The sequence below is a fragment of the Homalodisca vitripennis genome, chromosome 4 (assembly GCF_021130785.1).
Source record: "Homalodisca vitripennis isolate AUS2020 chromosome 4, UT_GWSS_2.1, whole genome shotgun sequence".
Lineage (NCBI taxonomy): Eukaryota > Metazoa > Arthropoda > Insecta > Hemiptera > Cicadellidae > Homalodisca > Homalodisca vitripennis.
In genome coordinates this window covers 149,890,311-149,910,014 of record NC_060210.1, presented here as the reverse complement: position 1 = coordinate 149,910,014, position 19,704 = coordinate 149,890,311, and the positions used below count along the sequence as shown (strand labels likewise).

The following is a 19,704-nucleotide window of genomic DNA, read 5'->3' as shown; positions in this document are numbered from 1 at the left end:
TTAAACACTGATATAAACCCAATTTAATGAAGAAAAAGTTTATTGTATCATGTTAAAAAACATCTCTACAAAATATCTGCAGACTTGAAATTTTTGAAACTACATTTCTATATAGATAAGAATGAGTTACATGGTGGTGCATTTCCAACCATGGAATTTGGCTGAGTTTTGTTGAATCCATCTTATGAATGAAATGAGCTATAGATTTGAAATTTTGTATACTACCTCAGTGAAGCCTGTTACAACACGTGTTGTGGTGTTCTACATTGTTTCAGACATTTGACATTTGTTTCCTGTGGACTTCTTAACTATGAGGGCTATATTGATAAGAACAGATTTTTCTTATCTTCGGGCCTCGGGTTTTAGGTTGTGATGAACAACTCAAAATTTCCAGCTCTTAAAAGGCTTTTAAAATATTTTAATATCTTTTACAAAAAATTAAACATTACAAATTTCTTACTTAAAAATTGGGGTACTTGACCATGTAAAAGTTTATTGTCAAGACTGTATCCCTTTCGATATCATTTTATTTTGTTCCCTACCAAATTAATATAGTTGACTTCAATAGGCTACATGGTTACCTGGTTTCATGTGATTCCATTATTGATTTTACAAAATTAGTTTATACATTTTACAATACAAATTGGCTCTCCATTCCTTGATTAAAAATAATATAATAATAATTTTTATTACCAGTTACTTCTGTATGTGATTGGTATATCCTATTGGCATCAAATCTTTAGATGTGCAAAAGGTTTTCTTTTCAGCCATATTTATAACAATAGCCTATTAATATTTAATCAAAATGCTTCGAGATATATTAGTATTGAAACTAATAAAAAGTAGTTATTTCCTGTTTATTCTAATTTAATGTATAACATATCCAACAGAGGTTCTGAAGGAATAATTGTTTTAACTAAACAGAAGAAAATGTATTATTCACGTATTTTTTTCTATAAATAATCTTAACTGAATAAAGGTCACTTAAGCAGCAAAAAGTAGAACTTATTTGAAAAAATGACATGTATTTACTTACGAATCTTATAAAAATATAACATAGATATTTGATGTTGGTTTTTATCTGAAAACTTTATTACACAGGAAGAGTATGTGTACGATAGCTCACGACCCAGTGCGGGGGGGGACTGGTTGCCACCTGAAGACAATCCTACGTTCACTGATCTGGACCATCCGGAGCAGTCAGTAACTGCTACTTTATCGCAGGATGTGCGTAAACAGGAGCCCCTCAGTGACTCGGAGGTCAGTGAATATAAGAATTTTTGTTTAAATCAATATTACTTATCAACTTACAAATTTAAAATCAATTATAGTACAGGTGTGCTGAACTCTAATGAAATATTTTAATATAAATATTACGATAACACTCAAGTCTATCCAAAGGACCATGTCTAGCACACAGACTCAGTCCATGTAATCAGGCTGCCCTTGCAACCTACACTGTTAGTTTTGTTCATTTATATTTTATTCAGTTAACTTCAGCTTATAACATCATATTAAAAGAAAAAGATAAAAAGTCCAAGTACAGTGTATTCATGAAATGGTAAACATTACATTTAAATGTGACTATCAACATTTTTAAACCTTTGAGTGCCCAGCATTTTCCTAAGCACAAAGTGCCGGACTGTTGTTAGCATATTTGTAAGCTTTCGGGTAAAAAGCTGTTGTAAAACTACAATTCAACAGATTTTAATAATTTTGTTGTTTTTTCTAATACAATATAAGACATATGGTTACAAACAAAATTTGTTTTATAAAAAAATTCAGTTTTTACAAAAAAAATTTTTCCCTTTTTTATAAAAAGTTAAGTTTGAACTTAACCCTTTTAATGCCGACGTGCGCCGCGAGCGCACGTCATTAGGTTTTACGAAAAATGCTGACGTGCGCTGGGGGCGCTCGTCCGGTTTTTGTTATATTGTAGTTTTATTTATTGACCAAATGCCACTAAACTTTGCATACTGTATCTAGACACTACTACTATTGATACAAACTCAACATGTGATGACGTTATCAGCTGTTTTCAACCTCATTTACGTCCAATCATTCAGTGAGCGTCTTTGGTTGCTGTGGTAATACGTTGTTGCTAGGTTATGTTTTAATGGGAATTATTCGTGCTTTTCTTTTGTTTATTTCAGTTTGCTTATATTATTATTAGTTTTGTGATTATTGTAAATAGATTTGACCATGAGTAAAAGAGGGGGATTCATACTTTGTGCTTCGGCAAACACAAGTGTTAAAAAATTTTAAATTATGTACCCTATATTGTAAATAATTAATTTTAATTTTATGTAAACTACTTTCTTTATTATTTCAACAAACAATTTTATACATTGGGCTAAACAACACATGTAAATAAAGTGATTTTGAATGAAACTGACCAAAATATGTTTTACTGAATTTTACTGTAAAATGTGGACTTTACAAGGTTTTCGATAAAATGCTGTAACTTCACTATTTTTCAAGGCAAGTTCTTCAAATTTGGTGTGTGTGTTAACAATTAAATATAGTACAATTGCCAGTAACTTATTTTTAGTTAAGGCTAATAATAAAGGTACCTTTATATGTTCAAACTAAATTTTCTTTAGTTTTTGTTTTTTTATTTTTTGTTTTTTACAAATATAAATTATATAAATTTGTAAAAATTTTAATAATCATTTGTTTTAAACACTCCACATTATGACATAAAAAACAACACCTCAATGGATAATTTCCTTCAATAAATAAAAAATTTATACATTTTTAAAAAATAGTTGTCAAATTATGGAAAAAGGGTCTGGCATTCTTCGCATGTACTTTTTGAAAACAGGTTGGCATTTTTCGCATGGTCACTGAAAAAATGTCTGGCATTAAAAGGGTTAATTTAAGTATATACAGTATTTTGAAGATTTCTTTTTCTTTATACCATGACGAAGGCCATAAATAAAATTCTCGTATTCTACATTAAAAACATACATGGAATTATATCTATATAAACAAAATCCTGCCCGGTAATGACATTTCATAAATTGTGCTTCATTTGTCAGAGTTTAGAAATTACATAGTATTTGTGTAGTTTTCACAATACATCAAACAAATATCAAAACAACATAAATAAATGTGATTAATAAATGTAGAGAGACAAATATAAGCTTAAATTTCTTTTGTATGGGTGTCAGCAACTTTGTTAAAACAAAATAACCCTATTATATTTATACTGAAAACTCACGTTTTTCGCTTGGGCACAACTCAAATCACTACCTTACTTTTATAAAGAAATATGGTAAAACACTGTATAAAGTACTATTTTAGTTTGTACTTACTCAAAAGCTTGGTTATCGGCAAATAAACAACAAGAATGGCCGTTACGCGACACAGTACTTGTCCTACGTCATGACTGGAAGACAAAATCATCGTATAGGTATTTCGGTATTAATGCAGTCCACTATTTTTGGATGAGTTTTCCTTATTGGGAATCAAAATAAATTTCATTATACGTTCCTAATACTTTCCTTCTTCCATAATAAATAACAAAATATTTGATGAGTGATATCGCTAAATCGCCTACAAATAGGCCTACACTAGTGAGGCCTAGACGCACGGACCACCTGTCACTTTTGAACAATAAATAAATAATAACGTTCTTTTAGTTTTTGTTTTCATTGATTGACGTAATAATTTGTAAATTTCAAAATAGGTTAAAGAAAGTTCTTTTTAATACTATAATTTATTTTATTCCCAATAAGGAAAACTCGTCCAAAAATAGTGGCCTCCTGATAAGTACCCAAACAACATATGTTTCACAAATCAAGAGTAGGGAAACAACATAATACTGTACTCATATTTATGGATAGTTTGGAACCTATTGAATACAGCTTTCTGGTTATTTGACTAAAATAATCTTGTATTTTATAAAATATTATTGAAATACAAAACGTCCAAATTAGCGACGCCAGCACTTTATGCACTTTTCGTACAGTCAAAATTAGTGACGCTGCGGCACTCAAAAGAGTTAATATAAGATGTTATAGTTATGCCGTATTTATATTTATGTTATTTTAATTTTTGTAGAGTTGACATATTTTGTAAAACTATTCCAATGTATTAAAAGATATAATTGTTTTCTGTATGCCACAGCACCAGTAGATAAAACATAACTGGCAAATAATAAGAGTTGCTGCCACGTATAGTCTCTGTTATCTCTGTGTATTATGTGCATACTTTGTATGGCTGGGTGTATGTGTGAAGTTGTGATTAATCCTGTTGTGAAACAAAATCTATATACAAGATATTTTGTTAGGACTCCAAGTCCTGCCGAGGTGTCAGTAGAAGTCCACGCAGGCTACATTCTGATTACGAGAGTCGTGAGATGCTCTGTCCCACGTGCGGTAAACACTTCCTGGGTCTGCCTGCTCTACAAACTCATGTGGCATGGTCTCATTGTGTCCCTGTGCCAAGTGTCCCCGTGGCAAACCTTCCCCGTGAGTTAACACATTGTAATAAGTAAATAATGCTTAATACGTAACAAAACTCATTTGTCATAAATCATTTTAATGCAATTTCCTTATAGTATTTTGTCTGGTGATTTGTAGGGTTGAAGCGCAGAGCTCTGTTGAGTGGGGAAGAGATTGACCGACGGTTGGTGTGTTTCGTCTGCAAGGAGATTGTGTCATCTGCTTCCTTGTTGGAAGCTCACATTCAGGCACAGCACACTAAGAAATCTGACCAACTCGAACCTTCCAAACCAAATCTCACGTAAGGAATTAAATTGTATTGAATTTGTAGTAAAGTGCAACGTGAACTTAAAGGTCTTTCGTGCTCATCTACTCTTATCTTACTGGTGGAAAAATCCCAATAATAGAAATTGTGCCCTAATTCTTAGAGTACATAAAATTACAATTGAAATAGAAAAGAAAATGGATTTTTGTAACCTGTTGAAATAGATTCTTTGTTATTATTTATTAGGATTATGCCTATGTGTAGCCAAGTTTGAGTAAATGTGTGAAAATGATATTTCTAAACTTTGTTACTAAAACTTCCTTGGTATTTTATTATATATTTTGGTTATTTAAATGCCTCATTACTTGTAGAATCATTTTAAACAGCTATTCATTATCTACAAATGCATTTTCAGCCAAAGCTTTGTAATTGCTAGAAATACAAAATAAAAATAAAAAATTCTTCAATTTTTGTGGATTTTAAATAGATGTAATGGAAGCTGCTCCTTATTGTTTGAAATTTAATTATTTTCAAAAATATAACTTCTTAAATTTAATGTATTAATAGTTTGTGAAAAAGTAATATTGTAGAAAAATTAAATTTTATCAGATTTATCGTTTGCAAGTTCATGTCATGAGGTATATAACAAAATATGTTATCTTGCTTTATGTTTAGTAATAGTAATAAAAAAACAATTCCGTTAAAGATTTTTGGTTTAACCCCCTCCCGGGCAAACGCCTCGAAACGCCTCGGCAGGGCGCCTGGCGCTAAAGTCCAAACGCCTCCAATCGCCTCCAACTGCTTTATCAACGCCCTCTGCTTTGTGCTGCTGTCATACGGTTGTTTGGGGAACTAATACTGGAAATATCTATTGGCAGTGTCATTGTTGCCTTGTTTATTCATAGTTTTATGACTAGGGACGCTATGTAGGATTAATAATTTGAAACGGTTCATTGATTACTTCATTGACGGTGATATCTAGTTGTTCAGTAGTACAATTCTTTCTGACTTGTGCTGCTATCTTACGTAATTTGATGAACTATTTGGGAATTTTTATAACCACTTATTTACTGAAATCATTTCGTTAGTTGTTTTTGCAGTCTTTACATTTGGTTCTGTATTTCATAGATGGCAGGTTCAAGGTGTTAGCGTGATAGCATCATTTTTGTTTGATTTTAATTTACCTCATAAGGTTGATACTTTTTTTTATAAGTACAATGTTATTATAGAGGGTTTAATCATCTTTGTAACGATGTATAATACATAATAGTTTTATTAAAATAAAGTTTTTAACTTAGTAAAAACGCGAATAAGTGTCCCCTCGCGGCATAGCGGTTATTTAATTCAGCCCAGTAGCGCCAAAAGCGCGTCGCGGTAATTCGACCGGGAGAGGGTTAAACCAGATTGAAAAAATCACACTTCAGTTCTTGAAATAGTTTGGTGTTGCAGTGGAGAGCCATTTTCAATCTACAAATGTTTAACAAAAATTGAAAATAATTCGAGAATTTTATTGTTAGCAATTCTTCAATTTGGTTTGAACTGGATTAAATGATGATAGTTATGACATTAGCCGTTTATTAAGAAACCCCTCCTCTTATATGTAATTTAGGTCACCATTGTTAAACAAACAGAGATAATCCATTCTTTTCAGAAAGTGTGTAGGCTGCAAACACCTTTAATATTTAACATAACTCATGTTTAAATTTGAAATTTTTACGTTTAAAAATCTCTATGTAATACTTAACACCCTTTGACTTTAAATAGTTGTAAATATTCTAAAAAAATTGTTTGGGATCAACTTGATGGGGAAAACATTTAAACCAAGCATCTACAGAATGTTTTATAACCACTAGACATTGGGGATTGATGGTTGGCCAGAAACACTCTTGTTTATGTATTTTATCATTTATTATGCATAGAAAAAATGTCTAAAAAAGAATTAATCTTTTAATTTAATCTTAATGAGTGTATATAGCATAATACCAAGCATTATCACGGTCACACCAACCAAGTGCGTCTTCAGCTTGTGACAGCCCACTGGAAAATATAGTATACCAATCTACACATAAAGTATATCTACATATTGCTGCTAAATGCTACTGCAATATAGAACTAGGATTTATACACTATCACTAAACTAGATATTGCAATATGTAAATCAAATTAGCTCTCATTAAGAACCTTAGACAATTGCTGTGCCCCTTCATTTTAGAATAAATTGTAAATGCTTTGCAAGCTTTGACTATTGTTCGGTGTATTTGAAAACAATTTTACTGATTTTTGCTTTAATTCTTTAACAATTGACCTTCAGATTCATTGCAATAATTATTAGTTATGTTTATTAGCCATTATATGAGTTTTTTTGAAAGTTCATAATTTATGAAAAACAATACATTATAATAAAATTAAAGAGAAAGAAATTACTGTTCAGGAAATATACTGCTTAATTTTAGATAATAAAGCTGAAATTCTTTTCCAGGGAGTCTGCAGAGAGATTGAAGAGCAAAATGTCACTGGCTCTCGGTGGACTGGTAGACAAAGCCCTTAACAAGCTGCTAGGCACCGGCAAGTCTCAGCCCGAGCCCTCCACCAGCCAGGCAGAGTGAGTAACATTGTGTAGAATCACTTCTGTTTGGAGGTTTGAACCAAAATTAAAATACTGAAAAATGTCTTTGGAGTTTGAATATTTACCGTCTCTTCTCCTTATTGTTTAAACTTTGTTCTCAGATTAACAATCTTAGAGTCTAGTTTTGTTACACATTCAAACATAATGTAATTTAAATTTTACTATGGTGTTTTAGTCTCAACTCTGGAGCACTGCAGTTGCTTGGGAGACTTTGTGCTGCCAGAAAGAGAGATGGTAGTGAAAACATGAAGTAAGTGTTTCTCTGTATATTATTATTTAGTTCTCTTGCAGTCATTTTAGCAGAAAAGTTGTGATTTTTTATATTTATTTAATTTTTTTAATCTTTTATTTAAAGATCATATAGGTAAAACAATTGTAAAACTATAAAATTGGGATTCTTACACATACATATTAAAAAATAACATTGTTTTAATAGCACCAGATTTCAGTTTTGAATAAAAAAGGTATTCTAGTTTATTGTGAAAACAGCTGTATTTAAAGAATGAGTTTATGTACTTTTTCTTGCATCTGGAAATATTATTTGCTCTACAGGGTGTAAATATAACTAAATTAAATGTAGATATCATTAAAATTTGTTTTGAATATTTGAGATTAGGTCTCTGTAATAGTGTGTCTCATGCCTCAACATAACTTGAATGCATGTATAAAATGAAAAGTTGGTTTAATTATCAGTTTTTGGGGATGGATTCTTGATTTCTTGTCTTGTTTATAAATAATGAAAATAAGTTACATGAAAAGAATATTTAATGAAAAAGTCAATTAGTTTTATATTATTTATTTAATTAATGCGAAACAAAAGTGTGTTAATGCCAGGGATGTACCTTTCTAAATCCTCTGTTTATTCGAAACATTGATTCCTGAGTGTCATATTTTTGCCTGAAATTGCCTTGATGATCTAAATAACAAATACTTATGTATCGTTACTGTTTGTAGGCTGAGTACTGATATAATTCAGCTGTTGGGGCGTTTAAGAGCTGTGAGCCACAAGGAAGAATGGAGTAATCGGGCTTACAACAGAGCTCTAGCCAACGAAGTGAGGCAGATTCTGAGTCGAGGCAAGACCATCGGAGTGACAAAAGGAGCACTGCAGGCCAGTGTCAACAACAGCACGTCAGCCTCAGATATCAAGCCCACCAACCTCTTAGACCACCTGGCGGTCTGCTCACCTGACGTACAGGAGCGTCCATACGCCTGTCCTATATGTGATCTCAGGTAAACAACATCACCATTATATAGTTTACTTTCATATCTTATACAGGAAATCCCAAAGACTTTTACCTTCCAGAAAATACTACTTATGTAAGTACTTATGTTTACGTATGTACGTAAACATGGATGTTTGAAAAGTAAATAATATTGTTTATTTAAAAAAGAAATGGAAAAAATAATTTTATTCTCGTGTGGGTTCATATCACAGGAGTGCCCATTTGAAAAAAAAAATTAAAGGACAACACTCTTCTATACACTTTAATCTTTTCTGTACATTTTAGACCACCATTTTGAAAGAAATAAAGATAATAGCAATATGTTTAGAATGCAAAGATTTTAAAAATAATGTACATCATGACATATGTTTACGTTTTAAAGTTTTGAGATTTGAACTTGAGTCTGTTTTTGTGGACACTGTATTCTTACAGAGTTGAAATTATTTTAAACAAATGTTTTAGGGTCGATTCAGTGGAGAATCCGCTTAACCTAAATCTCTGTAGTTAGCCGATAGACATTTAAGATGGATGCCCTGTACACTTTTGCTACGCCTCTAAAAATAACTTTCAAGCATATTGATTCATCATCATCCGACGTTTCTGTTATCACGGGTCGTCGTACACAGCCTCCTCCACTTTTGTTTGTCATTCCAGGTCTCCTCTTCCTCCACGTGTATTTTCTGTAGTCCCCTTCTCTCTATGTCTTTCCACACTTGGTCCTCCCATCTTCCTCTCGGTCTTCCTCTTGGTCTTCTTCCTCTTTCCTCCTTCTCCAGTGCTATTCTAGGCATTCTATTATCTCCCATCCTCTTGCATAATCAATGCATAATCAATATTAAGCATATTGATTAATAATGAAAATGTGGAAAGTTATGTACAAGTAAATATGATGTCCTGCCATACCCTACCATGTTTTTCCAATTTCAGATCGCTTTTCAAAATATCTGGAAGCTTACAATTTTCGGATTAAGCATACTTATTATATAGTTCTTACTACCTGTTACAAAGTTGTAGAATGGCTTCTATCTTCATTTACAGTTTATTTGGCTAATTTGTATTGCAGTTATAATCACTCATGTTAATATTGCAAAGACTAAATAAATATATTGCATGTACAAAATCCAAAGCACACATGAGGCTCATAAGATTGAGAGTTAACTTTGAACTCAGTAGAGATACACTGCAGTTCAGTTCAGCTCACTTTATAATTGTTTATGGATACAAAATAAACCACATTAATGTTTTAATTTATTAGATACACAGTAAAATTTGTGTCTTTAACATATAAGAAAAGTTTTGAGTTTGGTTACTTACCACTGATCTGCTAATGTTTCAGATTTCTGATCCCAAGCACACGCAACCGTCACATTGCTAGGGCTCACGGCAAGTATGGTCGTCGCTATGATGAGGAGGTGGAGGAGTCTCATGGGCACGATGAAATAGATAATGGTGAGCATGGTACTAACTCAAGTTTTAGTTCAATTATGATTGAAATGTACAGAGAAAATTAGTATTACAAAAGTTTGATCAACCATGAAACATGGCTAGCAATAATATTTTTTGTGGGCTGAATATACATCATATTTCTTTCATTTAGAATATAGTTAAAATCTAGATTCTTTATTTTGTGCTCAAATTTGAGTAATAAAAGTAATAATGAATCTATTAATGACAAGATTTTTAAATTTTACTGAGGCTTTTTAGGCTATGTTTATTTTCTGCAAACTGGCTATTTTACAATTCATTACTTGGGCTTTAAAACAGTATTTTTTAAACACAATTTTAATTTTAATAAACTTATGACAATGAATAGAAAAAGTTATTATATTATTAAATAATAATAATATATGTATTTTGAAAATAAATATTTATTAATTACATAAGATTCATATGAGTACAGTAGAGCCTCGATTACCTGAAATCCTGGCATCTAAACCTCGCTTAACCGAAAGCTCTTCAGATAGTAGAGTAAATTCAAAATTCTCCCCACGTTTGTCATTACATAAGTAGTTGGCAGGAGATTGTGTGTTGCAGCTGTCCGGTTGTTTTACTTTTCCAAGTCCACCTGTACACCTAACCTCACTTTTTATCGCTTACATCAGTGGTTTTTTTTAACTTTCCGTGCTGTATGTCGTCTAGCAATGTCTGTAAAACTTAACCATGATGTGCTTTGCCTTTCTTACAATCTCAATGATTAACCCTCCATCAGGCGCTTAAAATTAGAAACACTATCAGGCGCTCACGGAGGTTTCCTCCAGGTTAGCGAATAATGGATATCATAGTCGTTTTAAACGGTTTTTATTTGTTTAAATATTCATACTGATTTAATTACAATGTAATATATTCATTTTTAGAAATTAAATAAAAATTACTCTCTTATGTAATGAATTTTTCAAATAAGAAATTCAAAATCTTAAAAAAATGTTATTGTATAATAACAACATAATTTATTTTAAGAAATAATGCAATTAATTATAAAAATGTTTAACCTACTGTAATAATATATGGAAATTAACTTAGTTTTTAACTTCTTACAAAAACAACTTACTTCAATTCTTGAGATATTATACAATTGTAATTTCGATTATTATTCTGAAATCAAAATTTATTCTTTACTAAAAATCTTTTTCCACACTACACAAAGTTTAAAAACATTTTCTTTCTGGTTCTTATAACGACAATGATCACTCCATAAACGTACTGAAATGTTCCCTAGCACACGGGTACTGTACTGACAAGTCTCTCGTCTTCATTCTCCATTTCACAAAATTCTAATAAAATATATTGTAAAACTTAAAAAGAAACCATCACAGGCCACACATGTAGGCGCACAAGGATTATTACTCCATAAAAACTAAACACAATAAGGCGCTCACGGAGATTTCGTCCAAACACAACATCGGGCGCTCACGGAGGAATCGTCCGGTCTTGCACGGAAGTAGACCTCATACTGACAGATTTTGACAAAGATAAGCGGGAGGCTATTGTTTCGCTTCCCCGAAAGATGCTCGTGAAGTACACTGCGGGAAACTACTGCCAACATCAGAAAAGTAGTACTATTTTTAATAATAAAAAATACACGGAGGAAAACTCCGTTTAGCGCCCGATGTAGGGTTAACAACCTCAAGAAAATAGATCAAGCTTATCTGTTGTATTTAAAACACCTACGAGACTGTAGGAAAATTTCTGTGGCAAATGTCAATAAACAACGTCTCATTTCTTTTGTTCTAAGGTCTTTGTTTTATTTAAGTAGCATGGTAGCATATTCGACTAAAGATTTATGTAATATTTACCTTGTGAAACACTTTAATCCATGAAAAACAGCTATGCATCAATTCATTTTTTCTGCGTTTACATCCAAAGTCCACTGTCTAATATAATTTCAAAATACTAACTATTATCGACTAATATTAATTTAGGAACAGTCATAATGAGTTGTAATGCCAATAGGAGCATTTGTGATGTTAACTATTGGTATATGGCAAATATATCCATCCTCACGTTTGTTCATTGCGTGATGCACTAACAAGCAAGTCGTCAGCATAACCCCAAATTTTAACTTTTCTCACAATGCTGTAAATCTTGTTTGTATAAATATTGAATCTAATTTCCTCCAAATCACCTTCCTGATACACTCCATTACATTGTTGGTTTAACTACATTTTTAACTATATATAAATTAAATCATTACAACAATAATAAAATGATTAACATAAAATAGCTAATAATTACTAGCAAACGTTCTTTTAATGTTCTTATTATACATTTTACTTTTGTCTATGAGTTGCATGGCTATTAAAGAGGAATTCAATAGAGGATCACCATTAGATAACATCAATATAACCACTGTATCAGCAGCAGACATGATGTAATAGTAAATAATGACAGTTAATACCTCAATAAAGTGTTATTGAGTGGTTTAACATTTTAAATTGTATTTTGCAGGATGGAAAGACTGTGGTGTTGAAGCTAATGATGACGAAGCCGGAATGTTACCCATGTGTTCAGGTGAGACTTTACTCGATTCTAAACTGACTGTAGTTTGAGATACACAAGTTTTGCTTGTTTCTAAGGATAGACAAGTCGATAAACAGGTTCTCACAACAGTGCATTAATTGTATTACATAAGAACAGATCATAAGAAACGAATTTTATGTAATACAATAAGTGAAAGATTATTACTTGAGGAATTATAGAAATTTAAAATTGTAATTTTGGCACTTTCGTTACAAGAACTTCTTACTATTTTATCTTGTACATTGCTTTTTTGAATAATAATTAAAAAAAAAAAAAAAAAAAAAAAAAAAAAAAAAAAAAAAAAAAAAAAAAAAAAAAAAAAACTAAAGAATATAGGGGACTTAAAACTTAACTTAATGTATTCTTCATAATTTTACTTTTTATGTTAGTCTCATGACTGTTTTGAGTGTCATACTTTTTTTATGTATGAGTGACAGTTTTTTCTATGAATTGTTGAAAAATATGCAAAACATGTGTCTGCCACTGAGCAGTTTTTATCCTTTCCTGTAAGAGAGTTAATGAATCATGATTGGAGGAAATGTCATTTTATGAATAATACTGGAGAAAATTATATTTTTTATATATGAGAAAAATTTCATTTCTACAGTCACTTCTTGTATAAATACTGTAACAGATCATATACTCATACACCTACGATTCATCGTGTAATGATCAAAACATTTTCTGTTCTTGCTCTCTTCAGGAAAGGATAAAAACTGAGATACGTTAAAATTTAAATAAATAGAACCAAGTTAATAAAGAATGTTTAGTTGTCCATTACATTGCTTTTATTTTGATCCCATGATAGTAGAAATACCGGGTGTTTATAAATAAATATTGGAGTTTTAATATTTTGTAGTATATATAACCTAACTATAACTAAGCTTCAAACTATAATTAATAGTGAAATTAAACAGCAACTCTAGTTATACCTACAAGCTTACATATGCTCAATGTTAGCTCCAAGTCTATAGTCCAGTTCTTCTCAAACTTTGATCAATGTGTCCGGATTGATTGTTACAACAGCTGCTTCGATCTTGTTCCTTAAGACAGTAGCGGAGACACATACACACAATCCTTTATGAATCCCCAAAGGTAGAAATCACATGGCGTCAGGTCGGGTGAACATGGATACCATGGGTAACAAGCTCTGTCATCAGGCTCCTTGTGGCAAAAACAGCAGCCGGGTACAGTGACGTTTAATCAATCGCGTATTATTATTCCAGTTAGGCGGTGCACCATCTTGCTGCGAAATGAAGTTCTGTGGTTCATCTTCTTTCAATTGAGGAAATAACAATAGTTCTAGAGCATCAAAATAAGAAATACCGGTTACAGTTCCTTCTAAAAAAAGGCCCATAAACTTAATGCCTAGATATGGCACACAACAAATTCAATTTAGGGGAGTCTTGTGAGAGTTTTCTGAGCCCCAGATACCCATATTGTGAGTGTTTACATGTTCACTAAGGTGAAATGTACATTCAATATTGAAAATGACATGAACTGAAAATCTTCATTGTCATGCAACAACTTTTTGTTGGCTAGATTGGCACAAAAACCATAGTCTGCAGGCTTTAGAACCTGTAACAACTGCAGACGATAAAGATATAGTTTAACCCTCTAAGTGGCGGTCATTTTTGGCCTCAGTGACAGGCCCGTTGTCGGGTAAATTGCCGTGATCGTTAAACTTATTTTAGAAAACCTAGCAACAGTGATAACCTAGCAATATTATATATTTTTGTTTTCCTTATGAACTATAGAAAAAGAATAAATATAATATTTGGTTCCTTACCTTTATTTTCAGATGAATATCATTGTAGATGTGTAAAGATTTTGTTTTTTGAAAAAAAATATTGTTTTGAGTTCTACTGCCCGTCACTTTGAAACTACTAGAGCTACAAAATTATGTCAAATTCACAGAATATAAAAAAAATTTATTCTAAACAAATTACTTTCTATACATTTTTTTTCTATTTACAAGAACAAAAAAGTTATATGGGAAAAACTAAATCTATGTACAAACTGGTTTTTTTACTCCGAGTCACTAGAAGGGGCATGTCTTTCCCTCCCAGTAGTGTAGGGCCTATAATAGTGGCTTAGTTTGTCATAGCACAGTGGATGAATGCCACAGTTGCAGCCTGGGCACCAGTATACCACTTTTTCTTTCTTTTTAACTGTAGGGTCTTTTGCGCAAATTATGCAAACCCTTTCTTTTTTTCCTTTCCAAATGAACAATTGTATGTTTTTTACTAGGGCCTACTTGGTGTGAACCTGCAACCAAAGTGTCAGGAATGGTTTCTTTTCTTACTAATTATTTAACCACTGAATCTCTTGCCATTAGGCTGGTCTGAGTTTTGGAAATACAATATGTAGGCATTGAAAATCGCGATGTCAAGCATATTGAAAAATATCTTTTTCCAATACTTCTTGCTTTGTCTTGCGCAATAAAGGTTATAAATACTCTTGTCACTGCTGTCTACAGCGCCCATTTTTAAAGTTGTATTTATTTATAACAACTGGTTTTACTACTTGCAGTCCACTTTTGCTGGTAATTAATTTATTTTCAGTGTGACAGCCAGTTGTCAATAAATATACAGGTTTCCTAGATTTTGTTTGTTTTGTATTTTACAAGCAAAATTTCACTTTGCCTATAGTAAATACTTTCTTGCTCCCCCAACTGAGCAGCAATGATATTCTTTACACAATTCTTTAGAATTCTTATTTATTGTTCCAGTCAAAAATGTTTTCTTACTTAGTAATTCACGGGCCAGCGGGAGTTTTGGTGTAGTAATTATCTGTAAAAAACATGATGACCTTTATTTAGAAGGTTACAAGAAGTTAACTGGTCAATCACAAACTTTTTGTGTGAATGGGCCTGGATTTTGTGTTAAAAAGTCTTTTCCAGTGTACAATGCCACATTCAAAACATAATTTGTGTTGCTATCCACACATCTCAAATTTGTTTATTCCCATACCGGGCATGTTTTTTTTATTCGGCATGTGCATTATAAATACACAACGGTTTTTCATAGCTATGAGGGACTCGTCTATTGCACATATTTTGCCCAGGTACAAAATGCTCTTTTAGTTTTAAATTGAAATAATCATAAAATGTCCTAATTTTATTCCATGGATCAAAATTTGGATCACTACGTTGTACATTTTGAGAGCGGCTTACATGAAACATAGAGCTAATAAGTTGAAATTTTCTCAGAGTCATGTTCTCGGGAAAAAAATGGATGGTATCTATTACTTTTAGTACTCCAGTAATCTACTATATTTTTTTTTTTGCCTTACTAGTCCCATATTTAGTATCAATGCTATAAAGGTTTTTATTTCACTTTCTGTGAGGTTAACCCATTCTTTCAGCCTAGAAAATCGTCTAAGCTCACCAGAATTTCTTTTGTCTCTCATAGTTTTTTTGCAGCATAAAAGTTAGTTTCGTTTGTTATCAGCTTCCATAGGTAGTTAGTAAAGAAAAGGTAAAAATATTCTACAAGCCCTAGAGTTTCTGGCAGGACAGTCTTTGATACCAGGGTTTCTTTACGCTGAACTCAGCTTCAATATTTCTGTCTGGCTCGGGTGGAAGTACTTGGATCCAAGTAAGCGGTTGTGGGGGGTTGTGGAAGTCTATGTACAAGGGGGGTTTCAGAGTCAGATGCACTTGAATCTTCATCACTAAGTTGGTTTTCGTCTTCACTGCTTGACGAAATATCTCGCAAACGAAACATTGTCCGGTATTTCATCAGCGGGCACATCACTTTCCTTGTCAGAATTCAGAGTTTCCTCTTGCAATAATTCAAGAATATCACTAGAACCAACATTTTCCATGACGAACGAATAACCTAAACATTTTACCGGTAACAATAAGTACTTTACAAATTACTTACAAATTAATAAACAATAATATACTGACAATAACTTTCCAAACAGTCGTTACTGGAATTGCTAATTCATGACTAGCCTTCTGAACTGATTTCTGTGGGCTACGTGTGAAAGTGAATACCATCTACGGATGTTATTATCACTTGGAGGATCTCAACCAAACTTATATGAAACACACGTTGCACAGTTACCACAAATTCAGTCTTTGCAAACTGCAGAACACTTAGCCTTCTGTTCACAAGTCACCATTTTTGCTACTCTTGCTTTCTAACAGGTAACGGAGGAAACATTGCCTTTGCATTCACACAGGTGACAACAAACAAAACTGTTGTTCTTTAATTTGTTGATGTATGAATTATAATTTTAAGTTATATGTAAAAAAGCTACAAAGTGTATTTTCCTTAAACGCCAAGCAGTTTTTCCCAGTTCTGCAAACTTTCTAAAATCTGTAAAAAATAGTTTTTATACTGGAAACCTAACTGTATCTGAATTTTGTTCACAATGAATAGTATAATACAATTATACCTAACTAACTAGGGGTAACTAGGGTAAATATTTTAATTAAAATTTTTTATGGTGAGTGGGTACATTTTTTTCATGTACAAAAGGGAAAGGGGTGTGCCTGTGAAACTATTTTTTATGCAAAAACGAAAATAGCAACATGATTCTAAAATTACACGGCTGTCATAGAACAATAAAAAAAACCAGTGCTGTGTTCGGCAACTCTTTACCTTTCCAATGATGTCTGGATCACATCAATACTTGGTTGTTTATGGATTGTAAAAAATGAGATTAAGCCGGCGAGTCCAGGGGCCGAATCATTGGATATCCGTTCATTGGCATTTAAGGAACGAAAATAAACAACGGATATTAATTAAATGGCATTCTCAATCTCAATATCTCAATAATCTCAATAAAAATTCAGGGAAGTTAGGAACATTTTACTGTTCATCTAGCAAACACATAAATATAAATAGGAATCCGCAAATTTTAAGTTTAGATTATTATTATTATTATATAAATTAAGATAAGGTGTATGAGAGAGTGTATTCATATATTTATCTTATTAATATAAATGACTGTTATTTTTTTCAGATTGTGGTCTAAGTTTCCAGAGTATTCAGGAAGTAGTTCAGCATCGAAAAGAGGATCATCCCAGGAGATTTTCTGCTGATGGTTTCCAGGAGGATGTTAAACCATTGTGTAGTGAAAAGCAACTGTTGGAATCAAGCTGTGAGAAAGTCAATCAATCACAAGACACTTCAAAAAACGATGTTAATTCATTACCTGTAAGTGATAATGCCATTGACTCCACTAGTACAATTAAAAAGAAGAAAGGAAGGCCAGCTAGGTTACCTGAGTCGAAAACCGGAGAGAACAAAAAATTGTCTGGACTCAAAAACGAAATTTCAGAAGAACAAGCCAATTACAAGAAGCAGGGAAGAAAGAATAAGCAATTGTGTGAAACCACACATCCTCAAGAAAACACTTCAGAAGATGAGGAAGAACATGACAATGACAGTCAAGTTGATTCAGATTCTCCAAATGAGACTAGTCAAGAGGAAAGCACAACCACAGAATCTAACACACCCGAAATCGACAAGTCAGCAGATAACCTCAACAATCAACAGTATAATATTCACAGCTCCGAAGAGAACTTAGCGGACTTGACAAAAAAGGATAGAAGAAAGGTCAGTAGGATGGGCAACATGGCTGAAGAGGCTGTGAGAGTAAAAGCTGAAGCAGCTTTGCGTGAATTGAATTTGGCTAGAAAAAGTAAGTCACCTTCTTCTAATGCTAAATGGGGTATAAATGCTGTGAAATTTACAAAGCAGGTGTCACCAAGCTCACCCTCAAATCATCCTAATGGCTCTCCTTCAAAGCCCAGGTTCTTATCTCTTGTTGATAAAAAATGGAAAGCATCAACTACAACAGGTTTAGATGTACCAAAGCCTGAATTGCTAGATGTAAAACCTGACATTTATGATTTTAGAGATGAGGATTCGTGTGTAAATAAGAAACCCTTTCAACAGTTCAAAGAATCATCACACCAATCAAGTATTGTTGAAAATTCAGATAGCAATAAATCGATGCAGTCTCCTAACTCGAATGTTACTGGAAGTCCCAGGAAAACTTCCAATACTAGCAAAACTATTTCAGATTCTTGATTTTGGTTTATTTATGACCATTCATTGTGGCTGTGACGGCTTCGTTCGGTATTCTTCCTATCTTACTCGTAAACCATTGTTTTCTAGTAGGATTTTCTTTTAGTTTTCTATTTGCTAGATATATATATATATATTCTTTGTTGTTAGAACATTATTGTTTTAGAATTTTATTATAACCAGATCATATCATAGGTTTGTGTAGTTTTATACAATTTTTAATTTTGTGACAAATACTGCCAAAATGTGCCTTTGTTTCATATCCATTGCACATATACAGAATTTTGAATGTTAGTGTTTAATTTTCTAAAGCATAAAACATTTATAAAACCACATTTGTTTTATAGTTATTTGAACTTTCATAGTTCTTATTTACACTTTTCCTAAGTAATAAATTGTAATGCAATGAATATAACAGGTATAAAATATTATACTTTTTGTTGATTTTGTTTGATCAACTTTAGTTTTAGAATAGTTAATATTTTTTGTAACTTGTATATTAATAAAGTATAGAAATTCTATTTGTCATTTGACATGAAAGACTGATGGTGCAGCTCAAACATGGCTGTTTAGAACCAATAATTAAATTAGTTTAATTATAACAAAAAAGGTTGTCTTACTTTACCTTTACCTCTTACTTTATTATTTATTCACTAAATTCTAAAATAGGTCCCAAGTTTGGGACTCATGTTGGTGTGGAGCACAAACTGATTGCCATCATTATCTATAAAATGAATTTATTCAGTGTTATAAAACTAAATAAACAGCCTTAAATTCACAAAAAAAGACTTTTTGGGTCTGAGTTTCAACGTGTTGTCTAATTCAGGGGAAAAATATTTAATAAATTAATACATTGTCCTCATAGAAATGAATTAAAATTTATAGAGAAAACAGTAAAACATTTATGTGAGATGCCCAACCTGTGACAGAGCTGAGTTACAATGAATAATATGCTTAGGTTTTATTAATATAATTGATCCAGGATTAGTAATTTTAAAATATTTAGGAATAGATTAGAAATCAAATGGTTCTTTATGACTTCCCCTCAGACCATAGTTGTATCAATATGACATTT

The 19,704-nt window shown here is 32.2% G+C and overlaps 1 protein-coding gene across 1 annotated transcript in view; it reads left to right on the top strand.

Annotated features, from left to right (window-relative positions):
• Positions 1-19,238, top strand: part of LOC124360328 — a 37,029-nt gene extending 17,791 nt beyond the window's left edge. Inside the window, exons 7-15 of the mRNA XM_046813857.1 lie at positions 1,102-1,260; positions 4,295-4,475; positions 4,587-4,749; positions 7,193-7,315; positions 7,515-7,589; positions 8,294-8,572; positions 9,902-10,014; positions 12,511-12,573; positions 17,560-19,238. Of these exons, the coding sequence (XP_046669813.1) occupies positions 1,102-1,260; positions 4,295-4,475; positions 4,587-4,749; positions 7,193-7,315; positions 7,515-7,589; positions 8,294-8,572; positions 9,902-10,014; positions 12,511-12,573; positions 17,560-18,632 (2,229 nt within the window). The 3' untranslated portion in view covers positions 18,633-19,238. The remainder of the gene's footprint in view (positions 1-1,101; positions 1,261-4,294; positions 4,476-4,586; positions 4,750-7,192; positions 7,316-7,514; positions 7,590-8,293; positions 8,573-9,901; positions 10,015-12,510; positions 12,574-17,559) is intronic.
• Positions 19,239-19,704: the final 466 nt, after the last annotated feature.